The sequence below is a fragment of the Dicentrarchus labrax genome, unplaced genomic scaffold (assembly GCF_905237075.1).
Source record: "Dicentrarchus labrax unplaced genomic scaffold, dlabrax2021, whole genome shotgun sequence".
Taxonomy (NCBI): domain Eukaryota; kingdom Metazoa; phylum Chordata; class Actinopteri; family Moronidae; genus Dicentrarchus; species Dicentrarchus labrax.
This window is the reverse complement of record NW_026136706.1, coordinates 10,577,458-10,593,626: the sequence shown is the minus strand read 5'-3', so window position 1 is coordinate 10,593,626 and position 16,169 is coordinate 10,577,458. Positions and strand designations below refer to the sequence as shown.

The following is a 16,169-nucleotide window of genomic DNA, read 5'->3' as shown; positions in this document are numbered from 1 at the left end:
CCAGGCGTCAGGTGTGTTTGGGGCCAAGTACAACAACCAGAAAAAGAAATGAGTATGCAATTCAAATGAAATACACCTTTAGGCTGGAGGTTAAAACAATTCAAATTAGAAATCAAATCATTTATACAGAAATAAATAACTTAAATACATGCAGTGCTGAAATTAAAAACCCTCAAAAGGATTAACTGCTGCAAAACTAGCAACAGTAGCATGAATAAAACCCAACATATTTACCAAAGTAATGCAAATATGATCAGAAGTTCCCTCACCACTGATTGTTTCTTTTTCTAGTTTTTCCTATTTAAGCAAGGATCGCTTGAATTGTTTGGAGTTGTCTCGAGTTTGACCCGGATATTTATACTTTTATGTGTTTTTTTAAATATCATTACATGTTCACAAATTTCATTATATTAAATTAGTTATAGTGTTTTTTTAACCTTTAACCTGGGATTTGATGGTCAGTGGTGTGAAATGAAGTATTAACATCTAACAAGTGCATTAACAAGTCCTTTTTTATTATTATTTATTAGCAGGCTTTTGCCAGTGCTGACTCTCTGCTATGATTCCTGTTAAATCAAACAAGTCACACAAACTGATCAGCGACTACTTTCTCTGGATGAAGAGTGGGCTTTCCCAGAAGTGGTTAAATTAAACGGCTACTTTACAGGACTGTCTTACATAACCTGGTAATAAATGCAGATTGATCAAAGTGCTAACTAAAGGTAAATCTTCTTTAAGCAGCCTAACCTGGGGCCTAACAGACAGGTCTTAGATGAAGTAATCATTAGTGTCATTAATCAGTGTTGATGCTGGTCAAAAAAAATAGCTGGTTGTTTTGATCACCTCTATGCTAAAAGAGTAAACAGAGTTTGAATTCTCATGTGTGTTAGTTGTCGTAGCCAGAGCTTTACTAATAGATGTACAGGGAGAACAGCGTTCAACCCTTTACTCTGTGACTATTTACGCTGTGACAGTGGGAAAGAAGAACTCAAAGAGACAGACACTCAACGGTTATGGATAATGTTTCTGTTGTAAAGATTTTCCGCCGTCTGTATGTTGTATCACAGCACAGGTAGAATTTAATTTAATTGGTGACAGTTTTTCTCTGATCATGGAAAATGTTTCTGTTGTAAGAATTTTCACTCTCTCAGGTTTAAATGAGACAGTAAATTACAGAGTAACTCTCTTTTCACTCACTTTACTGTATTACTGTGTGATTTTGTTTGTCAATATCTCTCTCATCATGATTATCATCTTAGATGAAAACCTGCATGAACCTATGTACATCTTATTGTGTAGTTTTTGCATTAATGGACTTTATGGGACCTCAGGTTTCTACCCTAAATTCCTCTTAGATCTACTGTCTAAATCTCATGAAATCTCATATGAAGGGTGCCTTTTACAGGCTTTTGTCATGTACTCATTTGCTTGCTGTGATTTGTCTATTCTAGCTGTTATGGCCTACGACAGATATCTGGCTATATGTCGACCACTGCACTACCACTCGTTGATGACTAAGAAGAGGCTCTCTCAGCTCATATGTTTCTCCTGGTTAACACCTTTCTGCCTTTTCTCCATCAATGTTGTGTTAACGTCAAGACTAAAGTTATGTGGTGCAAGCTTTCGCAGACTGTTATGTTTGAATTGGTTAATTGTTAAACTTGCGTGCCCTGATGCTGACACCTTTTCAAACAGTGTAGTTGCATATATTATAATTTTCACATACGTGTTGCATGTGTTTTTCGTAATGTGGACTTACATGCATCTTGTTATAACTTGTGTGAGGTCCAAAGAAGACAGGGTGAAGTTTATGCAGACATGTGTGCCCCATTTAGTCTCTTTAATCACATTCGCAATTACAATGGTTTTTGATTTGATGTACATGCGATTTGGCGCCACAGCTTTACCTCAAAGCGTTGAAAACTTCATCGCTATAGAATTTCTGCTCATTCCCCCTATTATGAATCCTCTAATATACGGATTTAAACTGACCAAAGTACGAAATAGAATTCTGGGTTTATTTTATGTTGAAAGAAAATGACATTTTTGATTAAATTTCATCTCTAATTCAATTTAATGTAACAAACAAAAGCCAATGTTTTTGCCTTAGGATATATCATGATCTCTGCACTGTCACCTGTTATTCCTGTTGTACATGACTGATAAATCCAGGCTTCAGTATGTTGCCTAACAAAACATTTAACTTGACACTTTTTGTTAAAGACCAACCAACATATTTAATTTGTTTTATATATTTGTTATGCTGCATGTGATGTGGGAATAAATTGACATTTTTAACTTCCATGTTGTAATGCATTTAAGAGTATTAGAAACCATGAATTTGTACAGACAATTCAAGGGACACAGCGTCTGTTAAGCACATTCTCCTTCCCCTGCAATCTCTCGTCTGACACCTGATATTCCCCTGAGAGAGACTGGTTGTGATGAGAACAGTTCATTCGGGAATATCCTGATGTATAAAACAATTGACAGTAAAGACACTGACAAGATATTGGCAGACAGGCTGTGGGTCTAATGTGTGGCCTCTGTTACGGTTCAGTAACATGTTGGGTACAAATTGACAGCAGTTCTGAAATATCTGAAATAATAAAAGAAGAGCATCGTTTGGGTGGCCTGTAGACTATCATACACAGTAAAGGAGGACTTGTAATCTACAGGTTGATATCACTGCTGACTGCATTGTAATCTTGTCGCAGTGCCCTGATGGCACCCTATCAACAGGACTGCGTAGTTCGATTTATTCTGTGACTGTAAGAGTTTTTGAAGGCACTAGCAAACTGTTCATTTATCCACCTTTCTTAATGAAAGCCAAGAGTCATAATTTATTCACAGCCAGAGGTTCTTGTCAGGTAAACTTTAGTAGTTTTAGCATTTGAACAAACAAAGTGGCTGTCTGTTTGCTTGGGAATCGGCTCTGACGTGACGATCCTGATCGTTTTTCCTCTAAATTAATTACATAATAAAGACATTTTTATCTTGTTACAAATTTGTCCCCAGTAACGTTATGAATTGCTACATACTGATATAATTACATTTGTGATTAATTATGATTTTGGTAAGTGTTCGATATTCTGCTGAGGTTCCATATATACCCCTTTCTCAGTTTTTTTTAACTCTTACATCTCTTTATTCTCTGCTTCTTGATTGTTTTTCCATTCTTTATTGTTTAAATTAACGTTAGCAAGTAAGTCAGTTATCGTTGAAATATCACTAGTTCACCAGCAGCAATGAATTTATATGTCATGTACAGTGTTTCCTCTATGTTGATTTTGGAGCGGCAGCTTGCCACTGTAAAATTTCTGCCACCACGGTATCAGAAATGGGGCAGACGCACAATGTAGTCACGGTTGCCTTTTAAATTATCCTGCCGACATAATGCACCCCCTTTGGCTGCCGCTCACATTGCAATTTAACAACGAGTAGAACTATTCAGAGGTTATTGGGGCTGTCCAGTTTAACTCCACATACTGTTGTGTTGATGTAGCTTATTGTCAAAACGTTCACTTTCTTCCAAGTCGACTCTTAAACTAAAAGCTCCACCAAAAACGTCACCGTGCTGGGTACGTTTTAATTGGACAACGTTCAACTTGTCAGTTCTCAGCTCAACGTCCTGATATCAAACATCTGGAAACATTAAAACGGTAAATATATTTGTTTGTGTTGCAGCAAAGTGTCACTTCTGTTTCATACGTAAAACGTTTGCCGGGGAGGGGGGGTGTTCGGACGGCTGTGATGATGTACATGCGATTTGGCTCCATGGATTTACCTCAAAGCCTTGAAAACTTCATCGCAATAGAATTTCTACTTATTCCCCCTATTATGAATCCTCTAATATATGGATTTAAACTGACCAAAATACGAAATAGAATTCTGGGTTTATTTTATGTTGAAAGAAAATGACATTTTTGATTAAATATCATCTCTTATTCAATTTAATGTAACAAACAAAATCCAATGTTTTTGCTTTAGGATATATCATGATCTCTGCACTGAATGTCACCTGTTATTCCTGTTGTACATGACTGATCCTGGACCAGGCTGCAGTATGTTGCAAAGCATTTTAATATCTTGCTCCTGCATGTAATGCATTTAAGAGTATTATAAACCAGGAATTTGTACAGACAATTCAAGGGGCACGGCCTCTGTTAAGAAAAAGAGCACATTCTCCTTCCCCTGTAATGTCTCAGCTCCTCAATCTGATGTTTTCTATCAGTTCATCATATTAAACAGTACAACACACATATACTTATACACTTTGACTATACACCTGAATTAACCTGACCAGAAGATGTGTTGAATAACAAGAATATATATTTATTTTATTGTCACGCAGCATCACATTGTACAGTTATTGTTATATTAAAAAGCAATCTAATTTAACATTGGGATTTAATCTAAATCTAAAAACTGAATATTATTTTTACAATCCACAACAATATGTATTGGAAGTTTAACTCAATTTAGAGAGACAAAAAATTAAGTTTTTGGAGATAAAGTGAGTGAAAATAAGTTCCTTAATATTTATAATGATCCTCCCACTGGCTGGCTGCTGCTTTAAAAACAGCTTTGCAAAGAAGCTTACTTGGTTCTTGGTAAATATCAATTTTATATAGCAATCACCATACTTTAACACCTGGAAATAATTGCCTGATTAGGACCTGGTATGATCAAAATAATCCTGTTTTTCAGTCCAGTCAAGATTTGTTATTCTGCATCTGGCCTTAATACAGAGCGAAATGTGCACACAGATACCTTTCTGCAAGGCAAGCATTTGGAATACCTAATTACACTGTATTGCACTGAATTTACCAGTAGAAAGTATTTTCAACTAGCTACAGTAAATATCTGCAAGCATGCGTGTTAACATTTAAGTAAAGAGGCTAAAGTAAGCTAGCTAGGGAAGGAGCCTTTTAGGATGTCATCGTTGTACAACAGGCCATCGAGCATTGGCAGGAGGAAAGAAAATAAAATGTTGGCCTTTCATAGTAAGTAAATGGAATTCAGCCATTATTATAGACTACATCATGAAGCTCATTGAGAGAAGGCCAAGGGTTTGCAGCGCTGTCAACAAAGCAAAGGGTGGCTACATTGAGGAATCTAAAATATGAAACATATTTACAGTTATTTCACACTTTTGTGTTTACTACATAATTCCATGTGTTCATTCATAGTTTTGATGCCTTCAGTGAAAATCTACAATGTAAATAGTCATGAAAATAAAGAGAAACCATTAAATGAGAAGGTGTGTCCAAACGTTTGACTGGTAGTGTATATTTTTAATGATGTGTTGGGTCTTGGTCAGAACGAGTTTGATCAGAAGATTGTGTCCAACATACGAATTTCTAAGTCCAAATTATGTCTAAAGGTTATTCTCCTTCAGGTGGAAAAATAACAACCAGGATTCATCAAAGTTGGCAGTAGATTAGAGCTTTATTATCTTAACAGACAAACAAAGCCCGAGCCATCCATTGAAAGACTGAATTCAACCTCACAAAGCTTCTCCTTATATACTCTTGCACTCTGTCACAAGTCCAGCCCATCTTCTACCTTTCCAACCTATGACATAATAGTGTAAATTCCCTCTGGAAAGACCCTAAAATTCCAACAACCTGTGGCTTTTTCGGTTCTACTAGTGTCTTATCAGTCCAATTATCCTGCACCTGTTGGGCCCATGCTCCATTCTACTGGTGTCTCGCTCGCCTAATTATCCTGCACCGTCAGGCCTATGTTCCTATCATAGAACCCGCACATTTTATTTTTTACTCTCCTTTCTTCAGGATTACACCATTAGAATCTAGTTTACTGTACTTCTGTTTTTTAAAAAACATTTCTTACCTTTTCCTTACACCATTATGTCACAGATGTCCTTTACTGTATTTTTTAAAAACTTTATAAACTTATAATCAATCAATCAATAATATGATAACAAACTTGTGTTACAAACACACACATACATTTGGTATAATCAGTGCTCGTTTTTTTGCTACAACTACACAGTCTGTATGTTCCACACATTAAATCAAACTGTTACCAAAAAACCATGGTGCTTACTACTTCATCAACAGTATTTGTGCTTATCATGAAATCACAAACTTAAAACATAATGCCTTTATTAACATCCTTGTGAGCTTATATAAATCTATTCTACTTAACACTCTAAATCATTATTACTTAAAACATAGTGCTCTCTACTTGATTTCCAGTTATCTGTGTGAACAAACCATAGTGCTTACAACATAATATCCATACTTTTGTGTGATTAATTGATTACTAACTTATAATATGCACTAACCTACACTAAATGTTATACTACAGATGAACAGATGAATCTGGTAGTTGTTGTAATTATTCCTCCACGTGTTACTGGACCAATGATCAGAGTTTGAATTCCCGACTGATTTGCTGTCGTACTCAAAGCTGTTATTAATAGCTGTGACCAGAGACAGAGTAGCAGAGTGTCAGCCTTCACTCTGTAACCGCCGTCTGTATGTTGTATCACAGCACAGGTAGAATTTGAAGATTTAATTGGTGAAATTTTTTCTCCGATCATGGAAAATGTTTCTGTTGTAAGAATTTTCACTCTCTCAGGTTTAAATGAAACAATGAATTACAGAATCACTATCTTTTCACTCACTTTACTGTATTACTGTGTGATTTTGTTTGTCAATATCTCTCTCGTCACGATCATTATCTTAGATGAAAACCTGCATGAACCTATGTACATCTTATTGTGCAGTTTTTGCATTAATGGACTTTATGGGACCACAGGTTTCTACCCTAAATTCCTCTTAGATCTACTGTCTAAATCTCATGAAATCTCATATGAAGGGTGCCTTTTACAGGCTTTTGTCATGTACTCATTTGCTTGCTGTGATTTGTCTATTCTAGCTGTTATGGCCTACGACAGATATCTGGCTATATGTCGACCACTGCACTACCACTCTTTCATGAGTAAGAAGAGGCTCTCACAGCTCATATGTTTCTCCTGGTTAACGCCTTTCTGCATTTTCTCCGTCAGTATTATACTAACATCTACACTGAAGTTATGTGGTTCAAAAATTGAGAAACTCTTCTGTGTGAACTGGGTAATTGTTAAACTGGCTTGCTCTGACACTAACACTGTTGCAAGTAATATTATTTCATATTCAATAATATTCATATATGTGTCTCATGGATTGTTCATAATGTGGACTTACATGCATCTTGTTATAACTTGTGTGAGGTCCAAAGAAGACAGGGTGAAGTTTATGCAGACATGTGTGCCCCATTTAGTCTCTTTATCCACATTTCTTGTTGTAATAGTTTTTGATCTGATGTACATGCGATTTGGCTCCACAGATTTACCTCAAAGTATTCAAAACTTAATTGCAATAGAATTTCTGCTTATTCCTCCTGTTATGAATCCTCTAATATACGGATTTAAACTGACCAAAATACGAAATAGAGTTTTAGGTTTAATCTATGTTGACAGAAAATGACCTCCTTCCATTAAGTTTAAACTCTTAAAGGTAGAAGTAATGTTCTAATGTATAAAATAATCCATATATTATGATTTTGTTGAGGACTGCAGGCCTCAATACTAACAATGTGTTTAACTTGTACCTTTTTGATGATGTGTTATGCTTTATGAAATGTGAAATAAATACATGCAGTCCTGTAACATTTAACTCTTGTATCAGAGCTTTTTGTAAATATAATTAATGGAATATTTGTTACTGCACAGCCATGATATGAGTCATTTTTTGGGGCTCCTCTGACATTAAACAACTGCTTTCACAGGCTGAGTAGTCAACATAACTATTGATTTTTCTGTGTAAAATGTGTGGAGACATATTTATCTCTTCATGCACATTTTCCAAGTAAAGACACACCTGAGCTCTGTTAGTGTCTGACTCCAAACCTGTAGCCACCCGGGTGGAGCCAGCAAGCACAGAGCCTCCAACTTTTAGCCATGATGGAGTCCAGTCAGCCTCAAGTTGCCACACCTGCTTTGCAGTAGATTCAAAACATGAATCACTGTATTAATAGACCAGGCTGACATCCTAGCAACAATATTATTAATATCAAGTATCTTATAGGGTGTACCGGAATCTGAATACCTTATTCAAGTTTTAAACTCTACTTGATTAAATGAACCAAATAAGTCAAACAGATCCATTGTGAACTGGCCAATACACACTGAAGAAGGCCGTCTTGTCCAAAACATCTGTGTGGCAAAATGAAAAGTTGAATGGAAGTTCTTTGCTCATGAAATGATCCCCAGGCCACACAGGCCAAATTTACTAGTAGCCTATTTAATTTATTTATTATCTATTTAAATCAAGATTTTGTGATCACTGATTTTCTGTAACATTTTCCACTACCTTAAGCTTGTTAAAAGTACAATTATGTACACATTTTTCCTGCTTCTAACACATCACTTGATGACAAAATGTTCACTTGCTGTATCATACATCCCACCCACTGACAGGAGCCATGATAACAAGATAATCAGTATTATTCACTTCACCTGTCAGTGGTCATAATGTTAATGGGATAATGGGACATTTCTAATATGTATTCTTCTGATACTTTAATTATAGCCGATAAATTATTGGTCCATAATAACAATAATAGAACATGAAGACTCAAACGCTTTGCATAACAGTTTAAAATTCTTAATGTCACAATATGAACTATGTAAAATAAACAAATATTTGAAGAGTCAGAACTGTTTGTTTTTTGTTGTTAACAATAGTGAGACGACATATTAACCTCCAGTCATGAATGAATGAAATCCTGTTTTAATGATGCTCTTCAATATCCAGACAGTTTTAGGGAACAGTGGGGTTGCTCTCTTGTTCAATCATTTCCAAACATCTCTAGATTTTCAAAATCTGAACAAAAACTAAACTCTAGACCAGGGTTAGGCAATCTGCAGCTCTTTAGCTCCTCTCTTGTGGCTCCCTGTGGCTTTAACAAAAAATTGTTGAATGTTTTACAATTGTAAAAATGTGATGCCATTACACAGACTGTCATGTACGTCATACATTACGTCCTGAGCTGGTGTCTTCTTTTACCGAACCTCAATAGTGGTGGTTTCCTGCTCACCGGTATGTTTGATCCCCAGGGGCCAGCAACCTTCACTATCAAAAGAACTATTTTTGGCAAAAATAAATGAATAAAATCAGTCTGGAGCAGTAAAACACATTTGAGCCTTTATAATGCAGTTTCTCGCTGCAGATCAAGCATATCAATTCTATTTTTGGATTTTGGAATCTATAGCCAGCTAGGGAGACTAAAGACTAGTAGCCACCGCAATCTGCAACTTCACCACTAGATGCCACTGAATCCTGCACACTAGCCGCTCTGTAGCTTTAAAAGGACCAAAGAGCCATGTGGCTCTGCAGAATGAAATGAACAAAAACAATATTAATACAAATTGCTGAAAAAATGAAATGGCTCTGTCAATGTGTGTATTTATGTGGAGGAAAATAAATGGACTATGGCGGAACAAATATTCACTTTAAAATCTGTCCACAAGTGCACAACCTGCTCTTTTCAGAAGTCTGTGCATTGAAATATGGTCATAGGTAGTCTCCCCTCCTGGCACTCTGCTAGTAATTAGGATATTTATGTCTCATGGTAGAGACTCACTTTCTATTGGTGTCTGACTCCATTTTCCTGTGCTGGGGCCTGGCTCCTTGGACCAGTAAGCTGCCCAGTAGAGCCCCAGCTGCAGCCCCAACAGCTGACCTGGTGTTCAACCCTGTAGCCACCCGGGAGGAGCCAGTAAGGGCCCCAACTGCAGCTCCGATTGCAGCGCCTCCAGCTCTCAACCATAAGGGAAGCCAGTCAGCTTCCAGTTGCCTCACTTGGTTCGCAGTGTCTGTCTATGGATCCAGAACAAGAATCACTATATTAATATACCAGGTTATCATCCCAACATTCAGTAATATCACACAGTGCTTTAACTGTGTACTTATGTTGTGTGTAGTGATAATGTTTGAATTGAGTTGTTTCAGTTGGGTTAACTGATTGATGTTATCATATTTGCAAGAAGAATCTGTGGACCCAATCTCAGAACCTCCTCCAACCCGACCTGCACAAGTTCATTTTCAAAATATTCTGATCTAAAATGCAGTTATAGAACGACAAAAACGGCCAGTAGCACAAGGCTCAACACATTTATTTGCATATTTTTCTACACTTCCCAGTTGACACTTCTTCACCTGCAATAAGAGCTGATGACTGATACAAGAAACTGACACACAGACCCAAGACAATCACTCAATCACTATACATTGATTTTAAATCAGTAGTAGAGCATATTATGCACATAATACTAATTACTCAGAAGAACACTATCATTGCACATTTGTTCAGGAAGCCATGACTCCTCTCTATTCATTTCAAAATGTTGTTTGCTAAGACTACTAATGTTTTAAATTGTATCAATAATAACCACAAGGCACTCCAATTATACATAAAAGATCTGAAAAGCAGTCTCATTTAGACAGACAAACATGTCTGTGATGTGCAGCGGGATTGTTTGTATTACTATATTATATAGATATAACAAATCTGTTTGGGCTCAATAATTATTTTGTGAAAAATGTCTAAAAGCAGTTTTCACTCACCTTCTCATGTAGCACGATGTCATTATCCAACACTGTCTGCTTTTTTTGTTCTGTCTCTGCAACTTAAAGAGTTTTGTGACATTAACTTATAAACTAACAGTCATTCAGCGTTTATTCATCTAAATGATTACATCAGACTCAGGATCATTTCAGTCTGTGCCACTGAAGTCATACTCACCAGGTTTAACTGCGTGGTGGCTCAATGGCAATGTGAACGCCCATTTTTGTTGTCTACCAATTTCCTCCACTGACTTGAAGTCTTTCATTGTTTTCCTGTGGTAGTTGCCTTCGTTAAAGTACACAGTGTTCATGTCATTTGTTCCGTTTTCTTTTTTCTGATAGTGCCTCTGCATCCCTTCAATTGTGGCTTTCAAAACCTTCTTTGAATCTTCATTTTCTCTCTTTAGCTGTTCAATCGTGTCTTTGAGCTCTTGTGCTTCTCTTGTGTGATTCACCATCATATGGTCCAGCTCTTTCTCTTTCGCCTCATACATTTTCTTCAAGGTTGCTGTGTCTCGCTCTTCTTCTTTCACTCTTTCCTCTAGGACTTCTTTTTCCACCTCACTGCTCTGCTTTGTGGCTTTAATAACATCTTCTTTCACAGCCCACCTTTCACTCAAGCTTGATATCATTCTTTCTTTCCCCATAATGACTTGTTTGAGCCTGTTGTTCTCCCTTTCAGCCTCCTCTAATCTTCTGCAAATATCTTCACAGTCTTTATTTTTCCTTTCTTCAGACTCCCTCTTCTTCTCAATTGTGGCCTTCAGAGCTTCAATTTTTTCATTTTGCACTTCAGCTGTCTTAATAATGTCCTCTACTATGATCTCCTTCTCCTCGACTCTTTGCCTCAGGAGATCATTGTCTGTCTTTGCCTTCTTAAGCTGTCTTGCAACTTTTTTGGAGCTTTGTTGCAGCTTCTTGTGGCTTTCTTGGAGTTTCATGAAACTATGCAACAAGTGTCCGGTATCATTCCTCACCTCAGTTTCCTCAATCTTCTCCAGCAGTTCTCTAGCTTGATTGTCTCCGACCTTGTTTGAGTTATCAAAAACATGATACCTATTTCCGCATTTGTCCACCAACCACTGAAGGGCAGGCCATCTCTCAATGTGCTCCTCAATGGGAGTGACTCCAAGTTTGTCTCCCCAGGTGAACAGCACCATGGTTCGAGTCCACCCCCAAGTTCCGAGCAAGCTCAAGTGTTGCTCCACTTTTAACCGGTCGGTTTCAGTGAAAGTCTCATCGCTGCGTACGACCACCAGGATAGCATGGGGAATGGGGGCACACAGAGATGCACTGTGAGTAATCTGCTGTTGGACTTCCTCTGGAGTGTCCTCTGAGCAGTATCTCCCATGCCAGCTAGGAACATCAACCACAGTGACTCGCTTTTTGTGAACATCACCCAGTCTCTCAGTGCATTGTGATGTTGGATGTCCAGCAGGAAAGACTTCATCACCCAGAATGGTGTTTGCAGCAGAGCTCTTCCCAACCTGCTTCGGCCCCACAATGAGAATCCGAAGCATTGAAATCGGAGGAGACTCTCCTGCGTTAGGAAAAAGCAGGATTTAGGGAATACATTTTCTCAGGATCACATTGTAATCTTGTAAAAAATCGCATGTTTGGAACTTGTTAGCATGCAGTTGCTTATTTACACATCCAGCAGATACAAACATGAGCATTCATTTGGAGTTTAAGTCAATATTCACACTTTTAGCTCAGTTTTTTCGATCCAGTGTAATAAAAGTAATGATTATAGCTGTTTTAAGAGATGCTTACCCATCAGAGATCTGAGTATACTTCTGGTCATCTGCACGTTCATTCGCCTCAGAATCGCCCTGTCTTCTACCTCTTTCCTTTCCCTCTCAGTTATTCTGGAGACTTCCTCATTTGTTGTCACGTAACCAACTCCTCCTGCCTTTATGTTCCCTGCAACCATTGCATCAATCTTCTCAAAAACTTCTGCAACCTGAGTATCATCATCTCTTCCCCAAATGCTTGTGTCTAAAAGGTGGTATCTATGTCCACACCTCTCCAAAACTGCTTCGAGATAACTGCATCTTGCAGCGTAGTCCTCTACAGACAACCCTTTCAGTCTCTCACATCTGGTGAATATTACTATCGTGTTTGTCCACACTGTGTCATTAAGCAGCTCAAGAGGTCCCTCTACTGTCCACTCCCTGCCTCTGTGAGAGCTGATGGGAATGACCATGAGGAAGGCGTGAGGTCCCGGTGGGCACATGTCCATGCAGGCTGACATGTTGTTGTTCACCAGGCCGGGGTCTCGGACAGAGTAGCAGATCCACCTTTCAGGGCTGTTGACTACAATGACTGTTCGGCCATCGTCAAGAACGCCCTGTCTCCTAACACACATCTTTACGTCTCTGCTGATGTCAAACATCTGTCGGCCGAGGATGGTGTTTCCTGTCAAACTCTTCTCCAGCCAGTCGTGACCCAGGAGGACAATCCTCCGCTCCTGAAGACAGTGTTTGTCCCCTGCCAGCAGACAAGATTATTCAGCAGCTGTGCAAATATGTCATCATATCAATGTCCTGATAATGCAGAGGATAAGGCCTTGTACATGCTAATTATGCTGAGAATTGTACCTCAGAAGCAAATAAAGATTATTAGATAAATTAAGATTTATTTACAAAATAATCAAGCTAATCAAGCTAATCAATTTCCAAGATCCACAATTAACTTCCAATCTGAGTTTGAGAAAATGTAATACAATTGAAAGCTGTAGAGCAGTATTGTGAAGTTGTTTTGTTGTTTTCTGAAGTCAAGAATGAACTTTCAATCTCAAGTTGTAAGCCGACATTATTGAAAAAGAAAAATTGACATAATGTAAATGAGTGATGAGAAAAATTTTAATTAATATTCCCAGACAACTGGGCAAACTGAAAAGCAGACAGCTGCTAAATGGACCTTGTTTAGTTAGGTCTGTGTTCTTGTTCTTCTTGCTCTGAAAACTTTATACAACTGTGAAAAACACACAATGCTACTATTCAATTTTAAAGATAAGAGCAGATGTAAGTCAGGAGCATACCTTTCCGTGTCGATCCTCTGCTGCCCACTAAAATCCTTTCTTCCATCTTTTTATTCTGTCAAATACTTTTTCAAAACTGATATTTACATTATATTTTAAATCAGTTTTACCCACACAACAAAGTAACGTGTCATCCTGCACTTTAATGTTTGACTCAGCTTTCTGACAAGTGGTCAAAGTCCTGACAACACAACCAGTCATGTAACTCTCTAGTTATCAGATGTAAGTTATCACACACAGTGAACGTATTTGTAAAAAATGTGTAACTACACTTAGTAAGGATTATATTTAATGCCAGAGTCTGAATTAGTTCAGTTAAGGTACAGCTGTGTGCCGAGTCAATCCAGAAAATCCCCGGTTCTGAGGCGATAGTGTGACAGAAGGCAAGAGGCCACACAGCTCGGTATTATGGGAGGGTTTTACTGCTCCTTAGTGGCTGCTGAGGAGAAGTACAGCCACACTTGATATATCACTCTCAACTTTCCAAAATTACATATATATATATATATATATATATATATATATATATATATATATATACACAACTTGCATGCAGCCACACACTATGAAACTGTGTGACTATAATCAAATGCTTGTGTTTCTGTTTTAAATCCTTAAATTGCCTGATGTTGTTGTGTATTTTCATTAAACACACAATAATTGTTCCATGTTTGTTCATTAAGGACTCATTATCTTATCAGTGTTGCCACTAAGCTGCTGTACTTTTGTGTATGAACTTGAAAACTGAATGAGTCAAATGTAATATTGATTTTTTTTTCTTTTTTTTCTAGCAGTTTTGAGTCTGCAGCACTACGATAATTATGAGGGCAACCTGCTGGCCCAGATATTAGGATTTTACCAGATGTGGTCCACCTGCAGGGTTGAAGACACTGACTTATGACCAGCAGGTCAGAGCAACTTTCTTCTTGTCCCTCGTCCTACAGAGAGAGACCAGCCGGGGTAAAGAGCTCATAGCTGCTAATGACATACAAACAGCCAGCCACTGATGACACACAGGGTGCGTTTGCATCCGTGCATATGATAACAGGAAACTGGCTACATGATAACGTACAATGTGCACATTCTTGTACATATGTTGACTAATGATACAAATCAATAATTTACCAGCAATTAATAAATACTTAATAAAATAATAAATATAAATTATAGATGGTGCATACAAAGTGTGTTTTGGGCACTGCTCTAGCTATATTTGGGTAGGTGGGAAAGTGTAATATTTATTCTATAGCTACATAATTTATTATTCTATATAAATTAGAATTTTTGGTTATTTCATTAGAGATTTCTGTTCTTGTCTGTTCTCTTCTCACTGCTCTGAAATGACTGATTGGTGCCATGAAATACATGACATAACCTTTTTCTAGCAGATTAACATTTGAATCAACATGTCATGACAGTTTTTTCCGAACAACTGCAATAAAATCTGATTAAATCACACCCACACAATCCTGATGACGATTAGATATTTACATTAAACTCCTTTTGATATCATTTATTAACTTTGGTTGTTCCTTATTTAGTCTCAAAAACTCCTAAATTGAAACAAGACATCTTGTTTTCTTTAAAAGCCCCTGAAAACTTAAAGTATAACATTAACAAAAGCAAGAGTCACACTTTTTCAGCTTCCTCAGAAAGCCTTTTTATTCAGGTTCAAATTCAGAGTTAATGCCACAGTTGTTGCATTGCCAGTCTGTAAAAGAGTCCCTGAGTCAGAATTAACTCGATTCAGTGACTGTGCGATAGTGCACATCATGCAAAAAAGTAACTGACTAGAGTAGGAAACCATGATTAATTACAAAGTTGGAAAAAAATGCTTTGTAAGCGTCATCTGTGACTACAGCCTTCTGTCTGTGGCTTTAATAAGAAGAGAGGCATCGCTGAAGGTGTTTACAGCTCCAACCCTGAAAGGTGAGATAGTGTCAAGTATAACCTCTACACTGTACGCCGGAGGGGTAGTAAATCTATGCTCCCAGGGTCCTGAGCTCCATATTAATCTGGGGAACACAGGACCCTTGGAACATGAAACGAACCCCCCTGAAGGACAGCTCGGTTTAAATCTTCTGCTGCTGAAGCTTTTCCCATCAGTGGTACATTTGGTTGTAGCCTGAACGCATTGGCCCGTCATTCAAAAGAGCTATTGCAAAAGAACAGAAGAGCATCTCTGCCAATTCTAAAAGTGAACATCATACTCATTTACATTATGTACATATTTATAGTCTCTGAACATCCAGTCACACATCTTGTGACTGCGTTATCCACAACGTCCTGGGGACATTAAATGGACGATTTGTTCACGGTCATTCAAAAGGTCTACTGCAAAAGAACAGCTAAGTACATCTCTACAATTTCTAAAAGTGAATGTGAATCATTTACCTTTTTTATGTACATATTTTCACAACTTCACACTTATTGACTTCATACTGTATCTTAATGGAAAACTGTGGATGCTGTGATGGATGAAGGAT

At 37.7% G+C, this 16,169-nt stretch overlaps 3 protein-coding genes across 7 annotated transcripts; 2 read left to right on the top strand and 1 right to left on the bottom strand.

Moving 5' to 3' along the window:
* The first annotated feature begins 977 nt into the window (after positions 1-977).
* Positions 978-2,302, top strand: LOC127366037 (olfactory receptor 51B5-like). The gene is made up of 2 exons (XM_051404728.1): positions 978-1,072; positions 1,452-2,302. Exons 1-2 carry the CDS (start codon positions 1,054-1,056, stop codon positions 2,039-2,041), a joined length of 609 nt encoding a protein of 202 aa, XP_051260688.1. The 5' UTR covers positions 978-1,053; the 3' UTR covers positions 2,042-2,302.
* On the top strand, positions 1,089-7,800 carry LOC127366036 (olfactory receptor 142-like). 2 transcript variants are annotated; one of them, XM_051404726.1, is made up of 2 exons: positions 1,089-1,151; positions 6,610-7,688. In XM_051404726.1, the coding sequence occupies exons 1-2, from the start codon at positions 1,112-1,114 to the stop codon at positions 7,497-7,499; spliced, it is 930 nt and encodes a 309-aa protein (XP_051260686.1). In that variant the 5' UTR covers positions 1,089-1,111; the 3' UTR covers positions 7,500-7,688. The 2 variants fall into 2 exon arrangements, with proteins under 2 accessions (XP_051260686.1, XP_051260687.1); XM_051404727.1 differs by having other exon boundaries at positions 1,100-1,277; positions 6,736-7,800.
* A 988-nt stretch (positions 7,801-8,788) lies between these two features.
* On the bottom strand, positions 8,789-14,027 carry LOC127366035 (GTPase IMAP family member 8-like). Of its 4 annotated transcripts, none has more exons than XM_051404725.1 (5): positions 13,684-14,027; positions 12,414-13,157; positions 10,819-12,084; positions 10,641-10,702; positions 8,789-9,893 (listed from the first exon to the last, which is right to left on the bottom strand). In XM_051404725.1, exons 2-5 carry the CDS (start codon positions 13,033-13,035, stop codon positions 9,654-9,656), a joined length of 2,190 nt encoding a protein of 729 aa, XP_051260685.1. In that variant the 5' UTR covers positions 13,036-13,157; positions 13,684-14,027; the 3' UTR covers positions 8,789-9,653. The 4 variants fall into 4 exon arrangements, with proteins under 4 accessions (XP_051260685.1, XP_051260683.1, XP_051260684.1 ...); XM_051404723.1 differs by having other exon boundaries at positions 10,641-10,696; positions 10,819-12,180; positions 12,414-13,130; XM_051404724.1 differs by having other exon boundaries at positions 12,414-13,130.
* Positions 14,028-16,169: the final 2,142 nt, after the last annotated feature.